Source organism: Lepidothrix coronata, unplaced genomic scaffold (assembly GCF_001604755.1).
Source record: "Lepidothrix coronata isolate B3197 unplaced genomic scaffold, Lepidothrix_coronata-1.0 Scaffold95, whole genome shotgun sequence".
Classification (NCBI taxonomy): domain Eukaryota; kingdom Metazoa; phylum Chordata; class Aves; order Passeriformes; family Pipridae; genus Lepidothrix; species Lepidothrix coronata.
Window position 1 is genome coordinate 3,073,900 of NW_016690275.1, and position 18,660 is coordinate 3,092,559.

General features: G+C 41.8%; 2 protein-coding genes across 13 annotated transcripts in view; one reads left to right on the forward strand and one right to left on the reverse strand.

The window, feature by feature from the left end:
- The window catches only part of USP15 (ubiquitin specific peptidase 15), a 61,418-nt gene extending 57,236 nt beyond the window's left edge, over positions 1-4,182 (reverse strand). For 2 of the 3 annotated variants that reach the window (XM_017822119.1, XM_017822118.1), the window contains exon 1: positions 4,028-4,182. In XM_017822119.1, coding sequence (XP_017677608.1) covers positions 4,028-4,116 — 89 coding nt within the window. In that variant the 5' untranslated portion in view covers positions 4,117-4,182. The remainder of the gene's footprint in view (positions 1-4,027) is intronic. The other variant, XM_017822120.1, reaches the window with a different exon arrangement.
- A 13,324-nt stretch (positions 4,183-17,506) lies between these two features.
- FAM19A2 (family with sequence similarity 19 member A2, C-C motif chemokine like) overlaps positions 17,507-18,660 on the forward strand; it is a 181,064-nt gene continuing 179,910 nt past the window's right edge. For 6 of the 10 annotated variants that reach the window (XR_001876027.1, XR_001876023.1, XR_001876024.1 and 3 more), the window contains exon 1: positions 17,507-18,437. The gene's annotated coding sequence lies outside the window, so the exon portion shown is untranslated. The remainder of the gene's footprint in view (positions 18,438-18,660) is intronic. The other 4 variants (XR_001876031.1, XM_017822192.1, XR_001876032.1 and 1 more) reach the window with 3 other exon arrangements.

The following is an 18,660-nucleotide window of genomic DNA, read 5'->3' on the forward strand; positions in this document are numbered from 1 at the left end:
CAGAGAAACATCTGAAAACTTGAAGTACTATACTTCCGTAGTTTTACTAATTTGCAAGTCTTAAAAACCAAGAACACATTAAGAATCTATCTTACCACTCTTTGAAGTGATGACTGGCACCGAAATTCAGTGGCTAATAGGGCTAAAAATCAACATCTTCCTTCTGGTCTAAACCTGACTAGCTTCAGTTTACAGATACTGTCTTAAATCTTTATCTGCTTGCCTAAAACTCCTTATCCTAAAAGAGTATTTCAGCACTGAGTATTTCAGCGCAGGACTCAGAATTCTATACAAACAGATAAGGGCTCTCAAAGCTCATCTCTGAAAGACAAGGCTTCCGCTTTCCCTAGTACATTTTGAGAATTATGAACTCATTCCAAATAAACACCTTCCATGACATGTGGGCACTAGAACTGGACAGTATGGTTTCACTAATATATTGCTGAATACAGTACATATTTGTATTGCTACTCTGTATTGTCTACTCAAACACCTAAGGACTGCATTTGTTCCCTTAGCCACTAAATAAACTCCTTGTGATACTTTTTGTTCACTGTAACAGCCTAATTCTTATCCACTTTACTACTTTTAAAATTGCAAATAGCTTCTATATTCTCATCTGCTCACAACTTGTTACAGCAAGCAATAGATGAAAGAAGCGCAGTGGGGAAACTCTGGGAGAAAGAGAGGGACAAAGTGGTGAAATTGCCTGCCGGCTGTTCGCCATTTTTAAGTCATTGTCACCCACTCAAAGTAAACCATTTGTTGGCAGGGATACTTAAAGGTGAGAAATGTGGTTTCATACCCTAGACCACTGAGGGACAAAGTGCGTAAGAGGTAGCCAAGAGTATGAAAGCATTTGTAATGTCACATTTAAGTAACTGAGACAACATCTCTGACTAAGAGAGCCACAGAAGAACAGTAACTACAGGGATATCAGAACAGAAGGTGGTCTTAAAGGTAAAATCAAGAAAACACCTCAATAGGGGAAAGAAATGACTGAGAAATTCACACAAGAAGCGACACATAGGAACTGACAGAGTCTTCACCTCTATAAGAAAACTGTGCCAAGATCAATAACTTTCAGTACTGAAAACTTTACTTCTATGACACTGTAAAACCAGAAAAACTTGGCAAGGCTCTCAAGAATATCACTGTAGCTACAAAGGCATTAAATGACATCATCAAGAGCAGTTAGTCATGCAAATTATACTGTGGCTAAAAAAATTGATGAAAATCAACAGCTCTTCAATTTCTGAGAGTGAAAGACACTGATTGAGTTCAAATTTGCCTGCAGCTCTAACAACCAACATTTTTTTTGTCATTCTAAATGAGAGGTTAAAACCCCCTCAAACAATAAATTCTCCTTACTTGTCAAGCATCAGTAGAATTTCAAAACACTGAGAAATAATCATATCAGATGCTAAAACTGGGATATATACAATGAGATACAGCATTTATTCTCTTCTTACACAGAAATCTAGGTTTTTCAACCACAGAACCTGAAGATTCTTTGGACAATAATGCAAGAAGAAAAACTTACATTAATTCAAGTTCCGTGGAATACAAGTGTGCGTTTTATACTGAATTTACTAAAAGGAGTCAACATTATTTAAAAGAACTGATAAACAAAGGAAGTTCTTGCTTGGAAAAGCTTACATTTGATGTTTATTTAATGTATGTTTAAAAAACAAGATAAATAGAGAGAAAGAAGAATCCTCAATCTCTCAGAGTTCAATAATTTATTAACTGCCCATAAAAGAATGCAAAGAAGACCACTGAGACAAACTAGCCCAAAATGTTGTGGCTGCAGACAGAACAGTCAAAAGATACTGACCTTCTCTGTCCACTGAAGCAATACAGTTTAACCCATACTATTCCCAAGCTACCCTTGAAAACATCTAATGGAACAAACTCTACAGCTTACTAAACTGCCTGTTCAAATGTTTCCACATTCTAGCAATTCTTTTTCCAATATCTAACTCTAAAAACCTTGCATTTCAAGTCAATTTTATTTCTTTCTCTCTGCACTGCACATGAAGAACTAACAAAGAAATTCAATGGCCTCTTCATAGATACTGTAAGACTTGCCTCTCTTCACCCTGTTCTTTAGTTCCTTTTTTCTTACAGGAAACCCCTAAAGCTTTATACTTTCCATATATAGCTTATTGTTCTCTACACTCTGAATTCTGAAAAGCATGGACAAGACATTCAGTATAAGCCAGTAATTTTAAAAGGACTGCATTTTAGTGCTTTAAAGCTCAAACAGAACAAGCTGATATGGCACTGCTGATTTTTTTTAAGCAATATTTACTACTGAATTAACGGAATTCTGAATCATGGCTTACAGCACTTTAACTGTTTCTTTCCTTACTGATATGCCAAAAGATCAAAAAGCTATTGACAAAATACGTCTGAAAAAAAGCATTTGGACTAAACACACTCTTTACTTTGTGTAGATATATAGGTCTAAGTATAAATCCTACAAATGCACAGGTATACACATTTATGTAGCAAGATTTAACAATTTTTGAATCAAACTTCACAGGACTTTGCTGTAGCTGATTCATTCTTAAAACATTTGATTACTACCAGTGTCAGTCACAGCTGGATATATTTTCACAGAACATTTAGAAGCTTTTTCCCTGTAACTGTTCCTTTTGTGGTAAAATATCTAATGTACTAAAAAAAGTAACAGCACAGTAAACTTACTGTTTCGGTCATGCTGTAAACTTGTCATACAGGTACTATCACTTTGAATAATATTAACTGCTTGAGACATTTTTCTAGTAGTGGGAGCCATAGAACAGAACATAAAACAGAACCACAACAAAACATGCAACAGAACCATAACAAAAAATATTCTTGAAAGATTACAAGCCTAAGCACACTTTTACTACCACTGGTCATTTTCAACACTATCATGTGAATTGATTTCCTTTTTCTACTTGCTTATACTTTTCCAGTTTAAAGAGCAGTCTGTTTGAATGCCAAAACTGAACATATACTCAGCAGTATTTGAATAATGCATCAGAATATATGCTTCTGACACATGCTGCAGTATCAACACTGTTAAATATAGTCTTTTATAGAACTGGAACAGTGAGTGATGACAGCTGAAATGAGGTGGGCAAGTTCTACTTCTGTGTATTCATAGTTAATTTTCAGTAAGTTAATGCTTCAGCCTTTGTCTTTGGGTGACAGTTTCACACAGGAAGAGATGAAGAGGTTGAGTGGTGGAAAAAGTATCAGTTCCTTTTTTTTTCCCCTCCTAAAAACAAGTTTCCTAGCCTCAGAGAACTACAACTACAGAAGCTCAATTACCAAATACCTGCTAGAAAGAGATGTTTATTTAACCTAATTCTTTTCAATCGTGACAATTTAAATGGTATGCTAAGAAACATTTTATGACTAACCAGGAAATCATATTTTTAAAACATTTATTGTAGAAAAGATATCAGAAAGGTCCGTTTGCACCTTCGGGGGCTCCTTCTTAGGTAGCTAATACGTTCACAGTCAAAATAAAATTTAAACTTAAGGCTTGTCACAGCCATGGACAAGCATCAGGGCACCCCAGACAGAGTACAAATACGATTTCTGACAACTTGAAGGTGACGCCGGGGCCATTTCGGCATGGATAAGGGAAGAGACGCCTGCCAGCGGAGCTCCTCTCCGCACAACCCAAACAAGCCCCCGCGGGCTCCGGCCCCGCTGCCTCCCCTCCCCCACCGGGCGCTGACCTCGATGCCTTCCCCGCGGCCGCCGCAGCCCGGCCCGGGCCGAGGCCCCGCCGCGCCCAGGCGGCCGCTCCCCGCCCAACAGGGGCTGCAGGGGCCGAGCGGCGGGAAGCGGGAGGACAGCACTGCCCCCCTGCCTTCTGCCTCCCCTCTCCCGACAGCGGCAGAGCCGCCCCCGGGAGGAGGGCGGGCCGAGGGTAAGGAGGTCGGTCCCTCCGCCGGCCAAGCGCCCCGGGGGTGGGGGGCGCCGCCCGCGCCGGTCAGTCAGAGCCCCCCCGCCCCTCCCTCACCAGGTGTCGCCCTTGCGGAGGGCGGTTTTGAGCAGCGCCGCGACGTCCGTGCGCTGTGTCTCCAGATCCGCCGCGCCTCCCTCCGCCATCTTCTCCCCCGGGCAACGGCAGCGGCGGAGGCAGGGGCAGAAGCGCGCCGCGCTGCATGCTGGGAGTGACGCCGCCGGGAGGCGCCCTCGGCCCCGCCCTGCCCACAGCCCGCGGGGCGGGGCCCGGCTGCGCCCAGGGAGCAGCAGCGCCCCCTGGCGGCTGGGAGGTCTTTCGCGTGACTCCCCCCCATGCCCGCCGCCGGAAGGGACGCGCGCGCCAAATTGCCCGCCCTGTTCCAATTGCAGCGCGTGCGCAGTGAGGTGCCACAAGTCAGCGTCTGGGGTTCCTACGCGGAGATTCAGTCTCTGCTATTGTGCAAATAATAATAATTGTTGGGCGTTCAAGTACACTGAGTGACTCACATTAGCTTTTCCAGACCTTCGCAGAAAACAGCGGATAATTTGTTGTGTTTGTTTCAGCTGCTCTTACCGTGTACCGACAGTGCAACCTGTTGTTTGGCATTTCACAAAAACAAAAATTTAAAACAAGGCCATTTGCTACATTGCATAACAGGGTTCTCTCTGTCTTTCTATTTGTATATATATTTCAAAAAAACAGAATGGTGTAGAAATTGTGGGTTGAGGTGCTGGTTACCACTGTTTATTCTTGTAGATCTTGCTGGTCTATGTGTATGCCTGCAATTGTATACCTTGCCCCCTTCTTCCACCCAAGTGTGACTAACGCTAGAAATGTATCTTAGGCTACCAGTCAGGTTTTATAAGCTATCAGGCATTATTAGCTAATCAGCACATAGACTCTAGTAACATGTATCTGGTATGAACAGCACTAAGAAGTTTTATTTGGATACATACACAGCAAAAAAGAATGGAAGTAAGGTTGTTATGCAGCCATGGTAGCCAAAGCTAAGTAAAATTATCAGGATTATCAGTAAAGATGATGATGCTGAAATAAAGGCAAAATCCTTTGTGACTGGAAAGGGAATACGAAAATCATACCGAATGTGTAAGCAGAACTCCCAAAGGCTCAGGGCTTCTCTAAGAGCTGGAATATGAAATTCCAGGAGGAGGGGCAAGCAAGTTAAAGATAAATGTTATGGAGAGCTGTGAATGTAATGGCTACGTTTAATGAGAGAAAACTGAGCTGGACAACAAGAAGAAGATTTCCAGCCACTTGACGAACAGATTTCTGGATTAGAATTTCAGAGTTTGGAAAGAAGAACTGTGACAAGTTCACACCCCACACACACCAGGGCTTGACAAATAAGGACAGTGTTTTACACTCTGAAAGTTATTGCTGTGACAAACTTGAATTTTTATAAAAATCACATTTTTATATTGGGGCGGGAATATTGGGGTGGGAAATTTGAGGCGGCAATACTTCTGTATCCACCGTGATGGAAAACAGCTTCATTGTTCATCAGTCTGTAGCCTGACCATCAACAGCTTACTTTACCAAAAGGTTCACCTGGAGTCACCCATGCTGCTGCATTTTGTGTTGCGTATCTGCAGTTATTACCAAAATCTCTTATTCCTGAGTTCAGTCTATCTGAGGCACCTTGTGGTGCCTTGTGATATTAGGTGCTACAGAGACAGAAAAACGTACAATGTGCCATCTGAAGCAGAGCTTTAAGAATTGCTAGGGAGAGACAAGAGCAAGTGCTTCGCATGAAACAACTGTGTCTTTCATAATAGAATGGCTTCCTAAGCTTAGCTCATATTCTTGGAAAATACCAGTTAGTGTTAAGTCTGGGTTGCCTTTGGCAGTACAGGAGAAGAGTAAAAATGAAGAACAAGCTTACCATTATACAGAGAACTTGCACTGGAACAGGGATGTCAGAGTGGGGGTGAGCTGAGTAAGCATATGCTGTGCCAGTGTGGAGGGGGGTGACATGAAGGCTTGTATTTGGGATGTATTATATTTATATTACATTATTTAAAAAAACCTCACAACAAAACCCACCACCAACATACCTAAATTGAACTCCAGAAAATTAATAATGTGTATGAACTTTGGTTTTGAACAATTTGCATCATCATTCTCAAACTTGTTTACATGTGGAGTAAATTGGCTTATGCTTATCTATATGTGCAATTTCTAGGTGCATCATTTAGAAGTTTTGCTGGCTGTGATTCTCAGAACTGTATTAGTAATCGTACAGTTGTGTTACCAGACTCTGAAATGGCTCTGAATTTATCTGTTGAGGACATTTAAAATGTGAAGGTGATAAAATTTAATAGTTCAGTAAGGTCAAAGTCTGTTTAGGTACATTCTAAGTTTTCATAGAATTGTACCACTTCTGTAAAAATAGCTCAAAAGGGATCATTATTATAGATTAACATAGATGAGTCCATACGACTATAATTCATGCTTCATAAAAATTCTATTTAATTTTTAAAATCTGTTGCTATATTTTTATGATGCAATATAATCTCAGGTCAGGAAGGATAAGTAACCATTGTAATGCAATAAAAACAGCTCCACAATACAAAGGGATTAATTTAGGGGTGATAATTTAAAAAAAAGCTAGTAAAATCAAACTAATTTTATGTACATTTTAAAAGCTAGACTAATCAAAGCTTAAAATGTGATAGAATAATAAAGCAAAGCTCATTAGTTTGACACAGTAAAAGTACATACAATCAAAAAGAGCTGGAAGAAGCACATTAAGAGAAAAGTACTGAGCATTTAATATTATTCTTGCTGAGATCATTGTAGAAATTCAGAGCGACTTCAGCTGGAAGTCACAGGACACTGGTAGAAGGCAAATCTGCTCTTCTCACTCTTATCGATACTTATTTGGCTATGCTGGAGGGATGTTGAAATGATGGAAAAGATGGTGTTTCGTGCTACCTACTCTCTGTTCTGGAAAGAAGGGAGAAAAAAGGGAGAAAAAGTAGTCTGCTAACATGCAGTCATAGGAACAGGGTTTCATCAGGAAAGATTGATGGTCAATCAGACACATTTCTGTATATTCATAAATTCATAATCTGGTAGAAAAATGAGGAATCATCAGAATACTTAAGGGAACGTTTAAATTGCCAGTGAAATTTCAGGTGTTTAAGTAATTCTAGCAGAGTTATACTGTGAAATAAATGGCCTCATTAATCTCAGTCTGTAATAGATTAAGCTCTCCTTGCATTTTCTTTTGCTAGATTTCCTACAGAAGAAAGCCTTGTGCATTTTGGAGCCTCATCTGATTTCAACAAAATTTGAGAGACAGGTAGTAGTCTTAAATCTATTCTATTTCAATAAGAAAAGATGCCTGGGAAGAAAGGAGAAAAACCACAGAGAGATGTTTTTAACATCTCTCTGAAAACCTGTCCCTTGGGATCACCGTTACACCAAAAAAGCGAAGATTCGGAGTTCCCCACCATAGGAAAAGCTTCAATCAACCATGAGTTAAAATCCATAAAAATCGAGACTGCATTAGTTCCAGAGCTTAAAGAACTTGTTATTATTCAGCTTGTTTAGCAACTTCAAATTTTAGACAACTCTTTTTCTTGCATAAGTCACCTGATGCTTAACAACATATTGAATCTTCAGCTTTTTATCTGTATTAGACTATAATGAAAACAAAAATCCCAATCTAGTGTTCCCTTAGTGATTTTCTTTCTGCGTGCTTATGCATACATATGCCAGGAGAGAAGGAGGGGAGAAGCAAGGGGAAGTATAAAAGGACTGAAATGTCCTTTTCCAGAGTTTGGTAAGGCATTGCGTTGTCTCCGTTCTGCCTTCTGACATCTGCTGGCAAAACCTCTCCATTACACTGCTTGCTCTGAATTTTTCAGAAATCCCTCCCCAAGACTCTACGAGCTTCTCTGACGTTTATGGGTACTTAATGGCAGTGAAAACCAGGGCACTTGTGAATAAGGACGTAACTGATGTCTGGCAGGGAGCAACAGATACGCCATGAAGCTTAAAGTGGGAAGAAAACAAAGAAGATTTATGTAGTGGATTTATCTCTCTAGCAGCAGCATTTCTTTGCATTCCCATGCTATGCCTTCTGTGCAGAGCAGAGAAATCTGAGATACCTCTGAACTGCTTAGAAAAGCAAATTTTTCCACACCAAGCTCTAAGAACTGAACCTGCTTTCAGTTTCCAAATCCTGCCACATCTTCCTGACACTGCAGCTACTATGGAAGTGTGTCCCCCAACCACAAGTAAAAATGCTGATTTTGCTCATTGTGAATACTGAATTTCAGGGCCAAAAGTGCATACAGAAACAACTTGTTCAAAAATACATTCTTAGAAGAAAATTATACATGATTAAGCATCAGTCAGAATGAAAGTGTCAAAATTATTCTTATGATCATACAAGATATATCCCCAAGGATCTAGGGCTCCCTCACTTGTTGTTTATTGTAATTACATTATATTTGATCTGGATGTCAGAATATAAGACCTACCCACATCCAAGATCAAGACAAGGTGCTTATGTTACATTTACCATGTCTTGTGGCAAAGAAAGAAATGGAAATTTGAACTGACTTGCTATGTGAGGCAATCTGGCAGGTGGTGAAGTTTTGCAGCTTGGCCAGAAGTGAGGCACTCAGTCCCTCAGGGCAAATGTTTCAGCAAGATGATGAATGCCAGGCAGCCCATGCATGTGCAGAGAGTCAGGTGGTGTCATTTATGTTCACCTACGAGTGGTACCAGAAACTAATTTCACCTCGGTCAGTGAGAGTGGACTTATTTGTAACACCAGAGAGAGGCACCATGAAGTCTTCTGAGCAGGACCACAGCATTAGAGTGCTTTGCCATCATGCAGTCCAAGCTCTGAAAGGACTGTCTACTACTCCCTTCAAAGGAATCAGTCAATGAGAGCCACAAAGGCAGAAAAATTCAAAGGCACACATCCTTTAGCTTTCCTACCATGTGTTTGATGAAGGAGGAAAGCCTTGAGATGGAAGGCAGAGCTAAATCAGACTTCCTAGCCTTGCAGATCCTGAGATCTAGGTGATAGTAATTGTCTCTAGGTACATAGAATTTTCAGCCATATTTACACAGGAGAAATTGCTTATATTCAGACTACTAACTATGTAGTCCATTAGCTCCACACTTGTAATCCCACTGAAAGATATAGCAAATCTAAGTAGATAATGTAACTTTTTATATATACAGACTTGATTTTTTGATTCTGTATTAATCAGAGGCATTTTCTCATGCGGAATTAATAGCTGATTGTCCTCAACCAAGATGAAATGCTCTTTGGTTCTCTTTTCTCAAAAGAAAAATTGTTTCCTTTTGGTCATGCGTTTGAAAATGTCTTGAAATCTGCAATTGAGAACATTTAAAAATTATCGTGTTCTATTCATGTTTTGATCCCATCCTGTTCCCCACTCCCAACTCCCCCCTTCCTCTTCAGGTTCAGGCTATTTTGGAACAAATATGGTAATATTCTAAATAATACTACTTCTTCTGCTCTTTACTCTTGAAAAGCTCTACTTTTGCCTTTACTCAGTATGCAGAAACATGATATCAAAATGCATCTTTTTGTCTTACTATTAAAACATCATAAAATGCAAAATCTGCGACAACCTTTAGGCCATTTTTAATGTTTTTTAATGCACATACATAAGCTTAGCACATTACTGAGTGCAATTTTATTCTTCCTTTATTTATTAAAATATTGGTGGTTAAAATTCAGATGAAGAAAGACTTAAAATCACAAAGAAATACTGAGGAACAGAACAACTTATTCCTATTTAATTATTTAATGCACTGTACTTTCACTAAGTGTACTTTCAGAAATTTGGATGATACTGTTTGGAAGAGTGTTTTGTAATTATTTATCTCGGGTGGAGAGGAAGGCTTAGACAAAAGTTATTAAAAAAGCCCTGCTGCTGAGTCACGAGGTGCAGAAAGGACTCCTTTGCTTTCTAAACTCCTTCTCAGAGATGAGCCCAGGTGGGGCTGAATCCCAATTTAGCCTCAGATTATGTCAATGGTTTAAATTTAAAGAATTATAGAGGTGTGATTAAATCACTTTGTCCAGCAGGTGTTAAGGATGGCCAATAAGATACACATATATAAAATTAATTATTTAGTGTGCCAAATGAGCAGATGAAAGACCTCAATCAGAATTACTTACTACGCAGTGTAAAAGCTAAAAACCTACTACAAGATTATAATATAGCATAAAACAGCATAGTGCACTGTATCAAAGCAATTGTAGTAAACCAATTGTATCAAAGCTAGCAAAAGAAACAACCATTAAGTGGAGATGTATATAACTCCCCATATGATATAGCAGGCAGATCTCTCTCTTTTCTTAACCACTGCGGAGTAACCAAGAGCCAGACGTTCCTGCTTCATGGGAGAAGTTCCACACAATTCACGAAAGTATGTAGAAGAATCTGCCATATGAAAGTTGGACTAGGCTTTATAGTTTTAAAGTGATGGACTGATAGTCATAGATTTACAGGCCAGCGACTAGCTTATCTGTCAAACTCTGCTTCAAAAAGCAGGATGTGTGTTTGAAGTTTGGTGAACCAGGCTGGTTTTAGCATAATTCAACACCAAAGCAGCACCCTGGCACCCCCAGTAACTCACCACAGATAGCTTGCATGATAGCTTGCATTGTTTGCATTCTCTGACCAAATCCTAGGCCTTATTGGGGTAGGCCCTCCTGCCACACTATTAAACATTTTGTAACTATTAAACAGTTGTAGTATTATTTCTCTAGAAAAAATAACCCAGGTAAATTCACAATGACCTTTTTTTTTTCAGCAAACAACACATCTGACAACCCCCTAATTTATCTCTGACTGGGAGGGAACTGAGTTACTGGGCTAATAAGCTTTGACACCTTTTTTAACAGAATTTGTGATGCCTGTTTTTAAAATGACACTACACAGATTACAAAATGTATATAATGAGATAATAAATGGAACCATGAATCTCTACAGTGAAGTCTAATCTTTCCTGTAGAGGGGTTCTCAAGTTTGCCAACACGTTATGCTCAGTAAAGAGGTTTCAGACAAAAATATGCATGATTTGTTTTGTGAAATCAGCTTGATCTTACTTACCTACTTACTACTATGGGTCTGCCCAACCTCCTGTTTTCACAAGGTCTCCTTTAATATAATTTAATTATGTCAACATCATTTATTCATAAAAATAATTCAATACATAATTTTGGAAATAATTACGTTTATTTTAAAATTAAATAAAATTAAGTAAGAAGGTCTACTTTGTTTCTTATTTTGTCTATAATGCAACCTTTAATGTAAAACTGAAATAAAATTAACCTACTTATAACCAAGGATAAAACATTTATTCATTTATTTGGAGTTCTTTGTAGCATGACTGCAAGAGGATGCTGTATGATACACAGGAAAATAGGAACTACAATATAGTATCCAACTAAGAAAAATGCATGCACAAATGACCTCTATAATATAGTAACTCAAATTTAGGTCAGTTGTGTGTGAACAATTTTTGCCCTGATTTTGTTTGTTTCTTTTTTTTTTTTCCTGTGGATGCCCAATTTAGTGATTGTTTCTGTTTCATGCTCTGAGTCCAGAGATGCAGATGAAGGAATCCTTGGTTCGCTTTTTAAAGAAAAAAGAAGGAAAAATGGCTAATATCTCATCCTGGAATAGTCTGGGACTTTTCCCAAGCACACGAATAATATTTATTCTATCTCCAATAAGAAAATGGCACTACTAATATTCTTGTCACTTACAACTTTATTGTGCAATAAAGCCCTGTAGGCACCCCCAAATATTTGGCCCATGGAGTCTTCCTTTTGGTATAATAAAACTCAGACCTGTTATTTATGAAATATGTAATTTAGCCAAGTAAATTACTTGTTAAAAAGAAAATTTAAGACTATATCCAAAAGGTGAGGAGAGCAACTGTTGTTCTACTTTTGATCTGAATCCTTCTGGTGTTTGTTTCTTTCTGCTTTTCACATGGATTAAAGCCTAGATTCAAAAAAAAATTTAGAAGTCATGGCATGAAATACTGCAACACCTAAATTTTTTGTGTGTGCTTCACCTAGAGTAAGATTCAGAAGCTATGCCTGGCACCATAGGGTGTCAAACGCATGAAGTAAAGTGCCTTATGATGATATATAAAAGATCTAAAAAGCTCAGTAGTGACTTGTCAAGAGGTAGCAAATGAGAAATGAGGAGAGCAGGTTTTTAAATCTTTCCCCTTTAGGGAGCTTAGGTGCTTTACGAAGTATTAGGAGGAAGCATCTTTAGATTTCAAAATAGCTGTAGTTCTCACAGCCTGGGGGATTTTGCTCTTTTTGATGAAACAGCATAAGATCTGATCATATGATATTCTGTTGGGTGTCAGACAAACAGCATTCATCCCAGGGCTTCTTTAGGAGTTTGGGGGAGTAAAGTATCACTCCAATAGGGGATGATCAATAAGGACCATCTAAGCAAAGTAGACATATAGTAGTCTGTGAGACCACATGCATCTAAATACCCTGAGGGAGCAGGCTGATATCACTGTGAGAATGCTTTCTAACATCTTCAGATGTTCATGGTGACAGAATAAGATCCCAAATAATCCAAAAATCATAAATGTCTCCAATTTAAATAAGTCAGGAAGGAAGCTGTGGGGAACTACAGGCCATTCTGCAGGAAGATTATGGAGAAAATTGTCCTGGAAATAATTTCTGCACACGTGAAGGACAAGAAAATGATGTGGAATAGTCAGTATGGATTTACCAAGGGCAAATTCTGCCTGACCAACATAATTGCCTTCTACAGTGAAATGACTGGCTGTGTGCGGAAGGGGAGAGCAGTGGGTCTTGTCTCTAGTTAGGCTTTCAACATGGTCTACCACAAAATCCTTATAGCCAAACTAGGCAGATATGGGCTGGCTGGGTAGTTTAAAAAATGAGTACAAATTTGTGGCACTACAATGGTTAAACAGCAGTGGCTGATCACCAGTGGCATTTCCCCATGTTCAGTACTGGAGCTGATACTGCTTACAGTCCTTGCCTACAACCTGGATGATGGTGGCAAACCCTCCCAGCAGTTGACACCAAAATGTGGGGAGCAATCAACACACTGGTGGGCAAGGCTGCTTCTCACAAGGATCAAAACAGCCTGGAGAACTGAGCTCACAGAAGTCTCATGAAGTTCAACAAAGACAAATGCAAGTCCAGCACCTGGGACAGAATAATTCCATGCAACAGTACAAGGTTGGCACTATCTAGAGAACATCTTTGCAGATGTTGATGCTGTTGTTGCATCTGTAGATATGGTGAAAAATTTGAACATGAATCAGCTGTGTGTCCTAGCAGTGGTGAAGGCATGACATATGAGAAAACTGAAAACTGTGTTTGTTCAGCCCCTTTAAAGAAGAGAAAGAGGAGAAATTGCTGTATTCAACTACATATGGATGGTTACAGGAAAAATGGAGCCAGACACTTCTTGGAAGTGCACAGCAAAGGGTTGAGAGGCAATGGGCACAAAAGGCAGGAGGACAAATTCAGAGAAATTTGTTTGAATGTAAGGAAGAAAATCCTTTCCAATGAGGGTAGTCAAATGCTGGAAAAGGGGCAGAGAGGGTGATAGGTAGAATCTTTGTTCTTGGAGGTTTCTGAAACCACAAGACATAGCCCTGGGCAACCTGTTCTAACTTTGAAGTCGGGCCACCTACGACTGGGATTTGGATCAGTCCAACCAGACCTCCAGAGATACCTTCAACCCATTATTTTTCTCTGATTCCCAGCTTTCTCTCCTCTTCAATGAAAGCAACAAAGTCTTGCTTCCAAAATTATATTGACTATACAGGTATCTGAGGTTTGTTTTGTTGTTGTTGTTTTGTTTTCTTTTTATTCTGTAAGACATCATTACCCTGTAACCAGCATTTATATTAGCATGCATAAGCAATCCATGTCATTTATATCTTAGGAGAATGGTTTCAAATGGTAACCCCCTCCCATATTATCTGCATCACTTATGTGTTGTAGAAAAGAAAGTGTGGTTATTTCTGTTGGTTTTTTTGCAGTCAGTTTTTCCATTTTGTGTGGAAGCTTTGAAAGATAATGATGATTCCAGTATGCTAGTTAAAATCCCCTTTTCCTTCAAAATCCAGCAACCAGCATGATTTTAGTAAGTACCTATGGGAGACTTTATTAAAGAACCCCACAATAAATTTGCTCCATTGCCTCTTCATTTTCATCCACTTTCCAGGAGTCAATTATTTTTGTATGTGAATATCTGGAATGTACTTGAACTTTTAAAGAACTTAAATTCAGTGGACCAGATTCTCGTCGGGGATAAAAACATAATTGTGTGACTGTGTATCTGTACACACATTGTAAAGGGAACTTTTGGACACTGTTGGATTGTCTCAGCTCACAGTGTCAGGATGATAACCATAATAATTTATATTAGCTGGTTTTTGAGATCCTTTCTTCCTCTTCCCCAGCTTTAGGGGATGGCAATAAAGGAAAGCTGTAGGATGCTGCTGCACATCAGGCTCTAGGTCACTATGTCTCCTTACATTGAGGTACTGCTCGTGAGAGCTGTGATCTGGGCCTGTGATTATTTTAGTACCTGAAGTTTAATATTAAGAGAGTTGAAAGACCCAGTCAAAATCTAATCTTTAGGAACAAAATGAGAAACCAAGAACCTAACTGTTAAACTGAAAAACAGTGCCACAACTGGCATTTTTAGTTAGTTTAAATTAGTAGCATGGTGAATGATGGGAGGGGAGGAGTCTCTTGGGAAAGATAAAGGAGTAAAATTGTTGTTAGACATTGATAAATTCATCAGTTCTTAGAGACAAAATCTGTATGTGGCTACCAAATATAAATTTTCCTTTATTCAGCTACTTGGAACCTGCATGCCTCTGAGTAAAATTGGTGTTTAAAAATTTGCATATCAGATCCACATATATGCAACTAGTCAGAAACAAGTTTTTATTTTCCTGTGCTGTTTTTATTCTGTGCTGTATACCTTAAAATGACAATGCTAAAGTTACTCCAAACACTACACCTACTGCAAGTGCCAGTGCCCATTTTCATGTTTTATGCTTGTCTTTTAACATGTGGAAGAGCCCTACAAATTGATGAAAAGTAAGAAATAGTGACACTAACTCAAAACCAAAACAAGCTGAAGGAATAAAGACAGAACATTCATGTAATAATTGTGTTTTGTGACTGTATTGTGTTTTAAGGCCACAGCATTCAGCTGGGTATTTTCTAGTCAGAAAGACATAAATACAGGTTGTGAAGGGCAAAGTCTACCAATGTGGTGTTTCCAGAAAATGGTAAATTTATCATATTGTGCATGTGAAGCATGTAAAAATGCACTTTTGGAGATGAGTCAAACTTACCAAGTAAGCATCTGTAACACCATCTGCACTGTATAGGTGCAACGAATCATTTCAGTTCTTCCCAAGAGTGTCTTTCAGGACATGGTTTCATGCGCATAGTGTCACACAACCTGTGTGTGAGAATGTGAGTACTGCAGATTTGTTCAGATTTTCAGATGTTGTGCAAAGACATCTGGAACAACTGCTCCTGTGCAGTAGCATCACGTCATAAATAATGACCACATTTTTCAAGATTTGCACAGACAAAATTCCTGAGTTTCAAACCAGAACAGTGTACCTCTTGCTTTGTCTGCTGCTTTTTCTTCTGTTGTTTGCATGGGGCTTGTTTGTTTTAATTGGGTGATGATAGTTCTGTGTTTTCAGATGTGTTTGCCAAATTTCTGTAACAGCAGGACACCAACATGAAACTAGCAAGTATCCTCTGGTCTTATGCAGTCAGCTTGAGTGTAATGATACGTGCAGGTAGAATAGTGCTCCTATAACGACAAGGTGTTTGCTATGTCCAAGGTGCAACAGCTGCTGTAGTTGCATTTTACTTGCTGTAGTTGCATTTTCAGTGTGCTTTCACTGCTTTTAATCCAGTAACAATACTTGTGGTCCTACACTGACACAAGAAAAAGGAAAGACTACCCATGCTATTATGTATTCTGGATCCCTGGTCATTTTACACTGGGGGGACAGGAGCATCTAACCCCTGTGAATCCACATTAGTTTGGGTCTGCCTCATGTCCTGAAATTACACTGTTAATAGCAGCACAATCTTGGTTGTTTCAGTTCCCTCTACATCATTTTTAGCTGCCTGCAAATCTAGAAACACAGTTACCAACTCGGGAAATTGTGATGTTATTGTATCAGCTTCCAATGAATGAGATAGGACCACATTTGTCTTTATGACCAGCAGCTTTTTAATTTGGCTGCAGTCAGCATCCAGGCATGTATGTGTACTGCAGTGCTTTCTGCAACAGTGATTGTGACAGCCGCATACCAGACTACTTTTAACTTTCCTTTTCCATACCAGACACTTTGTATTTCATCCTGCAGCTGCATCACTGTGTGTAGGGTAGTCAACATTAAGCCCTCAAGGTCTGTATCTGCTTTGGAAAAAAAAATAAAAATCAAACATTCTACAGATGCGTACTTACATAGAAAAACTGTAGCATGAACAACAACAAGAGGAGAACTGTTTCACTTCCCTCTTCTGTTTTTCACAAAGTTGACTATGAACGTTACGTAAGATGTGGTAACAGTTAAGGACTCACCAAAAGGTCTTTTCTTAAAACTGGCTATTATACTAGCTGGTAGAATTAAAAATACACAACAGATGATCAGGTATATCAGTACTTCTCAATGCTGCATGCATCCATCCCCATTTAACTTAGTAGTGAACCAGAATTATAGGAGAAAACTGAGAATTTGACTCTGTTTTATATAACTTTAACGAACTAGGGCTCTTTCTCACCTTCTTTGGCTCTCTCCCCTCCACTTCTCTGCACATCCTTTTGACTGGCACAAAACACACCAAGATGAATTAGGAAACTGTGCTTTTATTTATCCTTACCCAGGAATATTTCCCTCTGTTAATCAGTAGTCGTGGCAGACGACTGCGAACTGCCACCCGTCTTTAAGCCGGTCTTTAAATCCGTCTTCTTAAGAGACTCGTACTGTCTTCCCTCTCTACCTCCCGAGTGCAGGTGCACAGACCAAGCCCGCTCCCCCACCGCTCCGGGAAGAGGGGCTCGGCCGAGTCCCCAGCTCTCCCGCCGCCGGAGCTGCCGTGCGTGACTCCCCTCTCCCTCTGGAGGGAGACACAGTCCAGCTTTTGGCTGCCGCCGGCGCCACAGCGTTCCTCCTGCCTCTGCCCCTGCTCCAGCCGCCGCGGCCGCTGCCCCCCTCCCCCGGCACAGCTGCCCGGCCCGGCCCGGCCCGGCGCCCCCTCCCCGCCCGGCGCCCCGCCTTCCGCCGCAGTGACACAAGGGACTCGGAGGGAGGTGGTGGGGCCTCCGGGGGGGCTCGGGCATCTCCCCCTCCACGGCCACGTGCGCCTGTGCGGAAACTCCGCACCCCCAGCCCGCCGCTTGGAGGGGACAGGAGGGACGGGAGAGCGGCGCCTGGGGGCGAATGGGGGAGGCGGCCCAGCTCCGGTGTGCGCGGGCCGCGGGGGCGGTCGCTGCCGACGGAGCTCCGCTCCTCGGTCACGCAGAGCGGTGGCCACGGGGACCTGGTGCCTCGTAAAGGGCTAGGGAGGAAAGCACCGAGTGGCCGGATAAATACGGGGGAGGAGAGGGGCGTCTCCCTCGCTCCCCACCCCTTCCATCTCCCCCGCCGCGCACGGCGCGCTTGGAGCTCCTTCTGCTTGTCCGGGCGCCCGGAGCGGCTCCGCGCCCTAGTGCGGTGTGGTGCGGTGAGCGCAGACTGGGCGCGGGAGGCTGCTGCTGAAGGTGAATCTCTCGCTCTCCAATTACTTTTCCCAAGAGGGAGAAGGAGGCAGCAGGAGGGGGAAGTCGTGCTGTGTGTGGACCGCAACACCAATCAGAGATGCTCTAACGGAGGGACTGCTGCAGGACGCGCTTCTCCTCCTTCCTCTGTCGGCGGGGCTGAATCGGGACCGCACGCAGCTGGCGGAGGGGCCGGAGGCACACTGGGCTGCAGGACTTCCTTATCCTCCGCTTTTTCAATAGCTCAACCATACTTCGTCCTCTTTTAATTTTTATTTTTTTTTTTAATACTCTGAAATCGTGCACGAGAAACACTTCAAGTCTTCCCTCTCTTGTCAGTTCCTTCACCCTTCCTCTAGCATCTCTTAACCGGATTTCTGGTGTATTGCCAGAGAGGCGGGGGGAGACTCGGGCCCCGCGGACGGCCGCTGCCCCAGCCCGGCCGAGCCGAAGGGAACGGAGCCGAGCGGAGCGGGCACGGCACCGCTCCGTGCCCCCGGGCGCTGGCGGGGCGCGGGGCGTGTGCCGGAGATGCCCGGGCGGTAAAGCTGGAGCTCCCCTCGGACGGGAGGTGTCCGATCATTAGGCGTTTTTAGCAAGAATCGGGACTGCAGGTAGGTGAGCGGAGCGCTCCGGGGGCGTGTGTCTGGCCGGGCTCTAGTCGGGCCGCCGGGAAGTCGCCTCCGCGGTTGGCGGAGACCCCGCGGGGCTGCGGGCGCAAACAGCCGCGGGGGGCCGGGCGTGGGGTGTGCGGGGCGGCTGCTGGTGGCTGCGCCCTCCCGGTGCCCTAAAGTTGGAGGAAGCCGGGACTGAGGAGGAGCTGCTTTGCCGCTCTTC